Source organism: Arachis ipaensis, chromosome B7 (assembly GCF_059453495.1).
Source record: "Arachis ipaensis isolate K30076 ecotype BB chromosome B7, ASM5945349v1, whole genome shotgun sequence".
Lineage (NCBI taxonomy): Eukaryota > Viridiplantae > Streptophyta > Magnoliopsida > Fabales > Fabaceae > Arachis > Arachis ipaensis.
Genome location: NC_142442.1, coordinates 9,749,862 through 9,761,942, shown reverse-complemented (window position 1 = coordinate 9,761,942; position 12,081 = coordinate 9,749,862). Strand labels below are relative to the sequence as shown.

Below are 12,081 nucleotides of genomic sequence, written 5' to 3'. Positions count from 1 at the left end.
ACCCCTCAATTAAGTCGACTCTTCCATTCCGGTGTAACCTCTAACTACAAGTTTACTTGCTTTTAGTGTGCAGGTTGTTTTAAAATTTGCGAGGCGTTTTTTTTCTTTTTTGGGTGCACTACTTATTTCATGTTTAACCGTATTTATTATCAGCTGCCATTGCTTTTGTTGCAGGTTTTTTTATGCTATTAATGACAAATTTTTAACAACTCTAAGTGAAATTCTAAAGTGGTCCTGAGATTAGTTCCCCACTTCATTCCATGCTGAATTAGACGAGATGATATTTTAATTTTGATGTTAAATGTTTGAAAAAATGATGTTATTTAATGTTAATGGTCACACATTTTTTGTGAGGATAAAATATTTTATGGTTTATTAAGATTAAATGGTGTTGTTTCATTCAGTGTCTAGCACCAAAACTAAAAAAATGACGTCATTTTGTCTAGTCAAGCATAGGAGAAAAATGGATCCTTTTCATTTTTTTTTAACAATTGAGGGCGTAAAGTGTGATTTTTCACCATTAATTTTATAAGTGAGACTAATAATAAATATGAAAAAAAAAGCAATTAAGGGTTAGAGGTCATACTTTGCATTCTCAATTCTTTTTAACAATTGAGAAGATTCATTCTCGTATAGAAGGATATGTGACAAGTCACTCACGATGAGACGAATATCTCGAAGAGAAAGGAGTGGAACTAATGCGGTATAATTTTTTCAGTCCGATTGATTTTCTAGTGCAATTGAAATTTTAAGACTTTTTCAAGTGAATGTAATTGAGAGGATTAAATGGCTCAAGTGCTGGGGACTCGATTACAAATTACAAAGGCCAACTAATATGTATTCTCTCATCCCGATATCTTTCAATTCAACGTTACTATGGTTGATATATTTTTTTAATTTTTATGCACCTTGACCATAATAGTTCGCAAGAAGATATTCAAGTATATACATTATGGTGTTTACTTGGGTGAATATGATTGACTTTTTAAAGGTACAAAAATGAAAGAAATTGTGACTATTTGTTTTGAATTTTCTCTTTGCCTGGTGGTCTAAATCATTAGCACTTTCTACTTGATAGTTCTGCAGATTTTGTGGAGGTGTTAATCTAGAAAATCTTAAATCGAACTTAGAAAAAATTAGCCTTTTTGGGTGGTGTTATATTGTTTTAGTCAATGTTCTTGTTAGTATGCTACTTACTATTCGGTAAGGTGGCTACTCTGATAAAGTTGTCAGTTTTAACTTTTTGTAAAGACGTTTTTTATTTTGTAGTTGTTATTGATTTAAAAACGTATCACTAAAAGTGTTGCTTAAAGAGAAAGTGTTACCCTTAATCGTTAACTTGGCTCTGATACCAATTTTTCAATTTCGATTTTTCCATTAATTTCCTTTTCGAAATTTCTATTAACTCTTCATATTTTGCTTCGAATAAGTTTATAATTTGTATAGATTCAATTGGTGGTGTTTTATTTAAAGGATTTTGATAAAAATAATTTGCAACTTCATAATCTAAAGTATTGACCATTTCTACTATTTCTCTTGTATTTGTTATATGATCATTTATTACTAGTCCTTGATGTATATTTATAATTCTGATTTCATATTTATAGTTTTTTAATTCTGTTTTAATTTCTATCATAATTATGATATTCTTTTTTGCATGGATTATTGTATATAAAATCTTTTATCTGTTTGTCTTTTTCTTTAATATAATTTCTCAAATCCTTAAAAACTTCTTTTATTTCTACACTTTCTCTTGTTTCTAAATATCTTTCTAATTTTTCAACTTCATTCTCCATTTTTTCTTTCAACAGCTTTAATTCTTTTAAGTCATAATATGGTTTTCCAGGCATTTATAAATTTTTTAAGTTTAATTCCAACTTGTTTATATTTATTCTTATTTCTATCCTTTTTATTATAAGATCATCAATTTCGATCTGAAAATTATTTAATTCCCTTTTATACTCCTCTATTTTACTTTTTAATTTTTTCGCCCTTTTTCTTTTTATTTTATTTTCTGGTTTTTCAATCTTTTTATGCTTCATTATTTATTTTAGAATTTCTGCAAATTCTATCATCGATTCATCACTATTTTCTAGAGACTCTATTAATTTTTCTAGCTCTTCAACTTCTCTTTTTAACTTGTCATAGATTATTTTTAGAGCTTCAAATGTTCTTTGATTTATTTCAGAAAACTGTAAATAATTCAAACGATTTTCTCTTTCAAAAAGCTCTTGTTTCTTGTCTTGATATGTTACATATATTTCTTCTTTATTTATTGTCATAATTTAGTATTTAGGGTTTCATTTAATTTTTCGACCTTTTTTGTTAATTCTTTTATTTCAGAATTTTCTTCTTTAATTTTTAACTTAGATAAACTTAAAGGGCTATTAATTTTAGATTCTCTTATTTGAAAATTCGATGAAACCAATTTTTCTAATGGTTCTTTTAGTAATAAAACTGGGTTTTCAATAGCTTTATATTTTGGTATTTCTATTTTTACAATTTTCTGAAATAATTCATCGACATAAATTCTTTCTCTGTTTTTAAATATTATACTATGATGGCTATTTGTTAAAGCATAATTTATTGCATATGTAATTGAAAATGGTTCATCATCTTGTTCCATTAGATTCTTTCTGTGAAATTTATAAGCCAAACTTATAGATCTTCCAAGATTTTCAGTTGATAAAGGTATAACATATCCAAGATGGGCATTGAATTTAACATTTACATTTGCCAAATTTTCATGAACAAATCCAATTATTTGATCTATTGGGTCATCAGTAATTCTTTTGTCACATATTGCTAAACTTATTGGTGAATTAATTCCTTTCATATATGTAGATTTGATTAAGACTTGTATAGTACTAATATGAATCCATCCAATTTTAGATCTTTTTTGTTGATCCTTAATTTTCTCAATATGTTTACTCAATTCTTCATCATTTATCAAAGCTATTTCAAGTTCTCCATTGGCAAATTTTATCTTTATAGGGGCTTCAAATTGAATTTTTTTCATAGTATATTATATTTTTTCTATTAAAGACTTCTTTTAAAAGATTTTGTTTATTAAAATTTTCATTTGATTTGAGATTTAATTCTGTTTTTAGAACAGCCTATTTTTCATTATCTAATAAAGCAGTTAATCTATAATAATCAGATTCTTCCGTTAATTTTAAACTTTCTAAATAATTCATAACTAAAAGATTAGGATGAAGATGTACCTTTTCTGAAGAAAAACTTCCTTTATTTAGTATATTTTACATAAGGTGTTTTTATCTCCAGAGGGGAGATTGTAGATACTAACTCCAGAGGGAAGTTTAGAACTATTTTTTCCTAAGGGAATTCTTTGTCAGACTACAGAATCGCCTCAGTAGCTTCCTCCTTGCTCTTCTAGCATATGAGTACTCTTAGCCTTCTGCTTTCTGTTTTCTGATGCCTTCTTCAATTGCCTAAGCAACCTATTTATAATAGTTGGGTCTGATGGACAATTCCCATCCTTACCCTTCTTATGACGTCATTGCTTACGTCATTGTTTGTTATCTTGCACCAGCTACATTATTAGTGCTTTATGACCTAAGCGCTTACATCATTATGCAATAATATTGAGGGATGCTTTAGATGCACTGTCCTCTTCTTTTATCATGTGGGCTTCAGATGTATTGTCCTCTTCTTTTACCATGTGGGTTGATTCCGTTTCATTATTGCTTTCTTCAGATATTTCTGAGGCACATAGCTGGCACTTGTGGTCTTCTCTATCTTTTATCAAATAGCAGAGATTCCTCTTTATCCCTTCAGGAAATTTTTCTAAAAGTCTAGATAAGTTGTAGAATGCTGATTCAAATTCTACCAAGAGTCTCATCTCTCTTTCTTCAATTTCATTTCTTTTGCTGGACACGAGCAGAGTATTTCTACTTTTATAATTAATCCTTGTGTGAGATTCCTTTGTTATTTTTTGAGTTCTTTCAAAGACCCTTGCTAATGTGCTGGCTAGTCTTCCTTCATGACTGTAAATTGTTAGATCTTGAATTTGATCAATTGGTTGAAAATTTTCTGGGAAGACGGACATGAATATTACTTGGTGTGCTGGAACCAAGCATTCTTCTTCTTCATTAAAAATAGGTTGACTGTTTGTAAATTTTAGGGATACATCCCTTGGATTTACATTGTCAATCATATTTTTAAATCTCTTTACTGCATCAACAAATTCTGCAGGAAACTCACTAATAATTTTTAGATCATTAAAAATTAAAATTGTATCAATTAATCCATACTAGAAGAACTGATAAGTGTCAGATGGGGAAGCATCTGGAAAGATAACCAGCTTTGTTAGCTGTTCTTTGGCAATAGGATAGTATCCCAAAATTGCCCTTTTTTCTTCAGTCCAATTCAGGACTATATTAAGGGTTTCTCTGAGATTTGATCTACAGACCCTTTTCTTTTCCTTGATTTCAGTCCTTGTAGGAATGTTTCTTATTATTCCTGTTCTCTGGGTTTGAATTGGAGCTTTATCTGCTCTTTTTAGGGTTTGCTCTGGATGAAGAGCTTCATATTCCATGAAGGATTCTTTTGCCTCTTCCAATGTTAAAAATTCTCCTTTATGAATTATCCTTTATTGATGTGTGAATGGTGCTGCTTTTTCTCAGGCATCATATACTCCTTTCATGGGGCCATTATAAATTACATAATATTTTTTATCCTGGGTGGATTTTTTAATAATTTCAGCAATTGTTATATTTTCTGAAATTTTTTCTTCACCTGACTTGTCCACCATGCTTAGTTGGCTAAACTCTGATGGTTTCGGTTGTTGTGTTGATTTCATTGCTTGAATGGCCTTCTTGAGAGATTGGATCTGTGTTCTTATTTGCTGACAATGCTTGTATTTTTCGAGCTCTTGCTCATATTTTTGAATTTCTTGATCTAATGCGTTGTAGACGAACTCCATTCTCTTGTTAATGTATCTGCAATAACATTTTTGTCACCCTTAATATATTCAATCTTTATTGGATATTGTAACAAAAATAATTGCCATCTTACCAATCGTCCATGATTATAATCAACTTTTAAATTATATCGTATGAAACCTGTTAGGTAACTTGAATCTGTCCTTAATGTAAATTCTCTGGGTAGTAAATCAATTTTCTATTTTTTAAGAGATTTAATTGCTGCTAGAGTTTCCTTTTCATGAGTAGTATATCTCTGTTTTGTTGGAGTGAAAGTCCCTGAAATATACCTGCAAAGTAATTCCTTTGGGGAATATTTAGAATCTAGTGATTCTTTTTCTTGTTCCAAACTTCTTATAGCTTTCTTAGCTTTTAGACATTCTGACTAGGTTATGTCTGAAGCATCTGTTTCTACTATTAAGTAGTCATTTTCTTCTGGAATATAAAGTTCTGGAAGTTTTTCACATAATTCTTTGACTCTTTGAATTTGCATACTATCTTTTTCTTCCCATTTTCATTCTTTTTTAGTACTTATTTTTGGAAATAAGCTTTTAGTGTATTCTGTTATATTCTTTAAAAATCCTTGATCAGAAATATAATTTATACACCCTAAAAATCTTTGTAATTATTTTCTATTTTCTATTTTATTAGGAAATAAATTTATCTTTTCTAAAACATTTGGTTGAAATTTTAACTTTTCTTGAGTGGATAGAATTAATCCAAGAAACTCTATTTCCTGTTTTGTTATTCTTGCTTTCTTTTTGCTAAGAACTAATCCTTTTTCTTTACATCTTTCTAAAACTATTAATAATTTTTGAAGATGATCTTCTCTATCCTGTTTTGTAAAAATTAATATATCATCAATGTAAACTAAAACAAATTCATTTAACTCTTTTAGATTTTCTTCCATAAATCTTTGATAAATACCTGGGGCTTGTTTTAATCCGAATGGTAATACATTCCATTCATAGAGCAACATACTTGTTGATTCTTTTATTGGACAAGTAAAAGCAATTAATTTCTTTGTTTCTTCATCTAGACGAAATTGCCAATATCCTGATTTTGTATCAAGAGATGAAAATCAAGTTGCTCCTTTGATTTTTTCTAAAATAGAATCTTTCCTTGAAAGTTTATGAGCATCACCAATAGTTGCTTCATTCATCTTCTTATAATTAATTACCATCCTTCGTTTTCCCCTTTTAATTTCATTATTGTTTTCGACATAAAAGGCTGGAGCCTCATGAGGACTTTTACTTAATCTTATAATTCCTTTTTCCAAAAGATCTTTACATTCTAATGAGAACTCTTCTCTATCTCTTGCGGAATAAGGAATTTTATTTGGAACATTTATCTCTTTTGTAGGATCTTTTAATTTAATGCTTACTAATTCTTTATTTGTATTTTTAATATCTAAAGGATTTTCAGCACAAATTTCATCCAAAAGTTCTTCTATCTTTATTTCGAGATTATTTTTTGGAATATTTATTTGAAAGTATAAATTTAAATAACATGTTTCTAATATAGAAAATATTTTAAATTTTAAGATCTTATCTATAGTAGTAGTTGGTATTTTTATACGTTTTGATTTTTAATTTATTGAAGAATCGTGTGGTGCTTTTAAAACTATATATGTTAATTCTTGAATGAATGGATGATATAGCTTTAAAAAGTTATTTCCTATGATAAAATCCATTCCAGAATCTAACATATATATAGATGGAACAATGAACCTATAATTTTGAATAAATATTTTAGCCATCTCTATTTTTTGGTCAATTTTATGTATTGATTTGTCAGCTATTCTAACTCTTAATGGTTTCTTTAATTTTTTCCAATCAAGTTTTATATTTGTACTAGCAAAGCATTGTGTTGCTCTAGTATCTATGAAAGCATTTATAAACTTTTCTGTTATTTTTATAGTAATAAATGTGACATTATTACTCAGTCTCTGAGTCTGTTTCTGAGACATATTCAAAAATATAGTCTAAGTTATCATCACATTCTTCTAATGGTTCCATGAAACAAAACTTAGCAATTTCTATTTGTTTGGTAAGATCCTTTTTATCCTTCTCTTTTGGACATTCATTTGCAGAGTGTCCTTCTTCTTGGCAATACTAACACTTACAATTTTCTTTTTTATTTGGGCAATAGTCATTTTTTTGTCTTTTGTTTTTATTGTTATTTCTTTTTCTAAAATACCTCTTTTTTCTCCAGTTTGGATAGTATTTTCTTTTTCTAAATTGATATTTTCTTTTTTTTTTGAAAATTTTTATAAAGACCATATTTTTGGGGTATCTCTTCATTATTCTGACAGCAAATTCTAATTATATTTGCAAATCTTTTTTGAGTCGCTTCTTGCATACAACGTTCTTTTATTTCCTCTCTTATTGCAGATGTTGCCTCACCAAAATTATTTTCAATTGTCCCTCTATTTATTTCTCTTATAAATCTTCCCATTATAAATTCATTAGCAGGATATGGAAGTTTGTTATATACATACTAAGATAATGGTCTTTATCTTCTTCTTTTAATTTATAATAATGTATTCTATATTCACATATATAGGACTCCACATTACATAAATCATATATCTGAATATTAGCTAAATGGTTTTTTGCTTCTTGATATTCTTTATTATAGACTTCTTGTCTATGATCTATAATATTTTTTCCAAAAAATTCTTTATATAGAATCATCATTATATATAATATCTTATCATAAGCTGTTGTTTTTGTTGCTAATCCTTCTATTATTTGGTTTTCTATTGATGTCATATAATCTCTTACAGTTCCTTTAGTATGAAATCCTATGTAATTTCAAATGTCTCTTCCAGACAATTCACTAAGTTTGGATTAGTAAAGGCTTCTAATAAGAAGGAATTCAACCAGTTCTCGAAAATTTATTTTTCATTCTTTTTACAGTCTAAATCGAGCATTCTTTCTCCTTCCATTTCCTGGATTTTAGGAACGTATTTTGATGGTATTTTTGTATATTTTGAATCTTTATTTGTAAACCCTTTTTTAAAAGCATAATTATCAAAACTTGTTTCCATTTAAATTGAGATTGATTATCCTTAGATGTTCCAGCTTCATTTTTTACTTGTATTGGAATTGCTGGTTCTTCGTCACTTGAATAATCTAGGATGTGTTCTTCATTTTCTATATTTTCTATATTTTCAGAATTTACTAATTCTTCTTCTATTTGAAATCCCTGTTCTATAATATTATTTTCTTGAGCCATTTTTAATTGTTTAAAAAGTATTGTAACTTCTTCTAATTTTTTTTCAATATTTTATAATTTCAATGGTGATTTTACTTTTAATTCTGTTATGTTGATTATATTTTGAAATTTTTCTTCTTTGAGATTCTCTTTTTCCTTATTTCTTTGAAATTTTATGGATACTAATATTTCTTCAAGCATATCTACTATAGAATTTAATTGTGGGTTAAAAGTATGATAAAAATGTGGGGAATCATTTCTATGGTAACATTTTTTAAAAATTCCGTGTGAAATATAAGTTTTTTCAGGTTTTTGAAGTCTTTCAATAAAACTTATAGTAAAATAAAGATTTTTGAAAAAAATCATTTTGTATTGATTTTAAGAATTCGGTGTCATTACAGTTAACATTAGTTAAAATCATTAATTTTTGATCTATTAATTTTGATCATTTAATTATTTCTTCTCTTAAATCTTTTAATTTACTTTTTTCCATTAGGTGACGCTTTTCTTTGTGAAAAGTTATGGTTTTAAGTGAAAAGTGTGGCTTTAGAATGTATGATTTAGATTTTGCCACGTAGACATCTTTACCATAAAATTATTTTTGGGATCTTTATTTGAGTACTGGCTATTGTAATATATATTTTAGTATTTTACCTAGATTCGGGATGAGAAAGGTGGGTAAATCCAAAGAGCAGAAATTATGCGAAGCTTTAGATAAGATGGATGGTGTAACTACAAATTTTAACATTCTTTCAGAAACAACAAATATTATTAGTCTAAAAAGATATCTTTAATTTATCCTCCTTAATAAATATATTATTTATTAAAAAGTATTATACTATAATTTAATCATATTGTATATGCATAAAAAATAATTAAATTATTAGTTTAAGAAAAGGTTTGGTTAAAATATAAGAACACGTATTAATGTTATTATTAGTAAATTTTTTTTCTTTCTTTTAAGAAAAAAAAAAAACCATAGGAGTGCTTGTTCTTGAATGAACTTGGGTCCCTTACTCCCTTGAAGGACGTGCGGTCACGCGCTATGCAGCGTGTTGTGGCAGCAGGATATTTTAGAAGCTCAATTAATCAATTAAAAGGAAGGCCACTCTTTTTGTGGCTAATATTTCTATCACATGGAAATGGGTGGTTACTGAAGTAGCAGAACTTGAACTTGAACATGGCCATATCATTATCAACACATCCCATGATGATGAGCTTCAACTCACTGGTATGTCTTTTGACTCTTTACTTCTTCACCATTCACTTTTGTACTATCAACCTCTTTATCTATCTCTATGTATATGCGCTTCTTTCTGCTAATTTTCTCAAAGTAATTTCACTTACTATATAATCGAATCATTGGAATAATTCTACATTACTGGTTTCACAAAATCCTATTTTTGTGCTAGAGAGTTGTTTTACAAGTATGCTTAACTTCTTATGCTTGCTAAGATTTGTTGGAAGAATGCTCCTATAGAACATAAATGTTTGGATAATTCTGATGAAGAAGGTCTCTAGGGTTCCTATGACTAGGGGTAGAAAAAGACCTAAGAAAGGCACAGGAAAAATTATTCGAATATTTAAATAATTGTGGTTTAAACATATGAATATTATGATATAGATCACCAATGTTGTTTTGTTTGATTCACATAGCCAACCCTATCAGTGGGTCAAGGCTTTATTGTTAACTTCTTGTTTTTGTTGTTGTAAGCTTCCTTGTGAAGATGCATCTAACCACTAGAGCACGAATATGAGAAAATTTCTTGTGTGCTCTGAGAGCAAATGAATGCTCTTGTTCTGTGTCATTTATGTTGTTAGTTTGGGGTAATTTTTTGTTTCATTAATTTTCTTAAAATTTAAATTAAAAATAATAGTGACCTATAATGCTAATGTGAAAGACAATTAATTCATCAGAGCAAAAACACTGATTTGCTCTCAAACCACCTAAGAATTTCATTGAATATGATGATAAAAGGTTGTGTATTTAAGCTATGGAAAGAAGAATATCTTTAAGGTTTTGAAATTGAGTCAGAAAAGAGAAGGCAACATGTTAAAGGGAAAAAGGATGAGGTCTATCAGGTTTGGGCATTCGGGTCCCATATTATATAATACTTAAATAACTTAAAGGCTATCATAGAGGTAACTATGAAAAAAGCTATTATGTTTTAATTAAGAGCAGAGAGTATTAGTAATGTGATGCTGCTTTTGAAAACTGTGATTCCAATGTATTGTTGCTAATCTTGCAAGGTCATGTTTCATCAACATAACCAACCAAATACATCGTCAAACTAGTTCCGGTATTTCCATTGGTTTACCTGTTTTGGATCTACCATTATGTTATGATCCAAGCCATGGAGATTCAGTAAGTCTAATGTTTACTTCTGACGGATGAACACAACATATTTTTTAATCTGATTCCAGGATCAGCTATGTAAAAATTTGCAATATATATGCAGAGCTTTTTTGATGGCAAAAATTGAGGGTTTGTTAATAATCATAACCATCATCATTTCGAGATCATTTTTTGGAAGGAAAAGCACTAACAAATAAGGAACTGTCAAAGATTACTGTGTTTTTCCTATTCTGCTTCAGCAAGATTTAGTTATGTTATCGTTGATTTCCATTAGTCTTTGTTACCTATACAATGCTTTCGTTTTCATTAGAAGTTGCAAGCGAAATATCAAGAGTCATCATGGTATTCTAATGGAGTTTCGCTACCAAAGGCCACTCAGTATACACCCTTCTTGGCAGTGCCGGTATCAAGAATGTTTTCCAAAGAAAAAAGATTTGGTCATTGTCTTTCAGTCGCAGACAGCGATCAGCTCGAAGCAGGCATCAGTAATAAGGATCCTCCGGCCGAAAACTCCGAGTTACAAGCTAATGTCAATGCTGAGTTAGAATCTCGGACATCAGATGCTTCTGAGGTTTCAACTGACCAAAATCAAGGATCAGCAGCATTTTCTAACCCTCAATCAAATCCCAAACGGTTGCCCTTGACGGCGAGAGAGAGATTGAGGGCAGCTCGAGTCCTAAACCGATACACAGAATCAAAAACATCCAAAAAATCAGACATGGGAAGCAGGGTATTGGATGCTCTAAAAGAAAGTGACCGGGGAAAGAAGAGGTCTCGGCTACCGGAAGCCCCTATGGACATGCTTGACGACAGCAAGCGAGGGCTTCCAAAGGCAGGATTGACATTCTCATTCCCCGGGGGATTTGATCTCTTCATTGTTGCTTTCTCATTTGTTTTCATCAGCACAGTGATGTTTGCAACAACTTACTTTGTCTGGAAAGTTGGTGCCATCCATTTCAATGAGTACTGAGACAAAGTTATCAAGAATTCACCAAGCAGAGAGACAATTAGGGTAGCTGTGTGATTTTTATGTAATTTTGGATGAGCTTCAGATTCTTCAAGCACTATTAAGTATGAATTATTGAAATCTCAGTTACATTACTAAGATTATAGGCACTGAGTTTCACAAGCTAGGAGTAAAATTTGCTTCAGGAAAAGATTCTGATATACATGAATGTACAAACATTAGAGTAAAAGCATATGTTATATAATTATTTGATACATCATTAAGCTATCATCATCTGCAAAATAAATTTTAAAAACATATATTCAGTGTAGTCCTATGCGAATTGTGAGTGTAAATCTAGTTGTTCTTGTTTTTTTTCCCTTATGGAGAAATAATTAAGAAAAATGAGGTCAGCAATGTTGGATTGTAGGATTGAGTTCCATTTATTGATTGAATCACACAATTAAAGAATGCATAGTCACATTGTGACTGTTGTGAGGAATAAGACAAATCAAGAACGGTTAGCTGTAACCTCTGTGTCTTTTCCCACATTTATAATTTAATAAAAGCTACGTCTTCATTTATTTGCATTCTACTACTAATTAACACAGCATTCA

At 29.6% G+C, this 12,081-nt stretch overlaps 1 protein-coding gene across 2 annotated transcripts; it reads left to right on the top strand.

The window, feature by feature from the left end:
• Positions 1–9,235: 9,235 nt before the first annotated feature.
• LOC107609457 (uncharacterized) lies at positions 9,236–11,752 on the top strand. 2 transcript variants are annotated; one of them, XM_016311444.3, is made up of 2 exons: positions 9,236–9,393; positions 10,829–11,752. In XM_016311444.3, exons 1-2 carry the CDS (start codon positions 9,343–9,345, stop codon positions 11,486–11,488), a joined length of 711 nt encoding a protein of 236 aa, XP_016166930.1. In that variant the 5' UTR covers positions 9,236–9,342; the 3' UTR covers positions 11,489–11,752. The 2 variants fall into 2 exon arrangements, with proteins under 2 accessions (XP_016166930.1, XP_016166931.1); XM_016311445.3 differs by having other exon boundaries at positions 9,257–9,393; positions 10,832–11,752.
• Positions 11,753–12,081: the final 329 nt, after the last annotated feature.

Excerpts from the sequence above, each read along its gene's own strand:
- LOC107609457 (XM_016311444.3), top strand. The coding sequence starts at position 9,343 with ATGGCCATATCATTATCAACACATCCCATGATGATGAGCTTCAACTCA. Across the intron at positions 9,394-10,828 it reads TGATGAGCTTCAACTCACTG|AAGTTGCAAGCGAAATATCA; the intron begins GTATGTCTTTTG and ends CGTTTTCATTAG.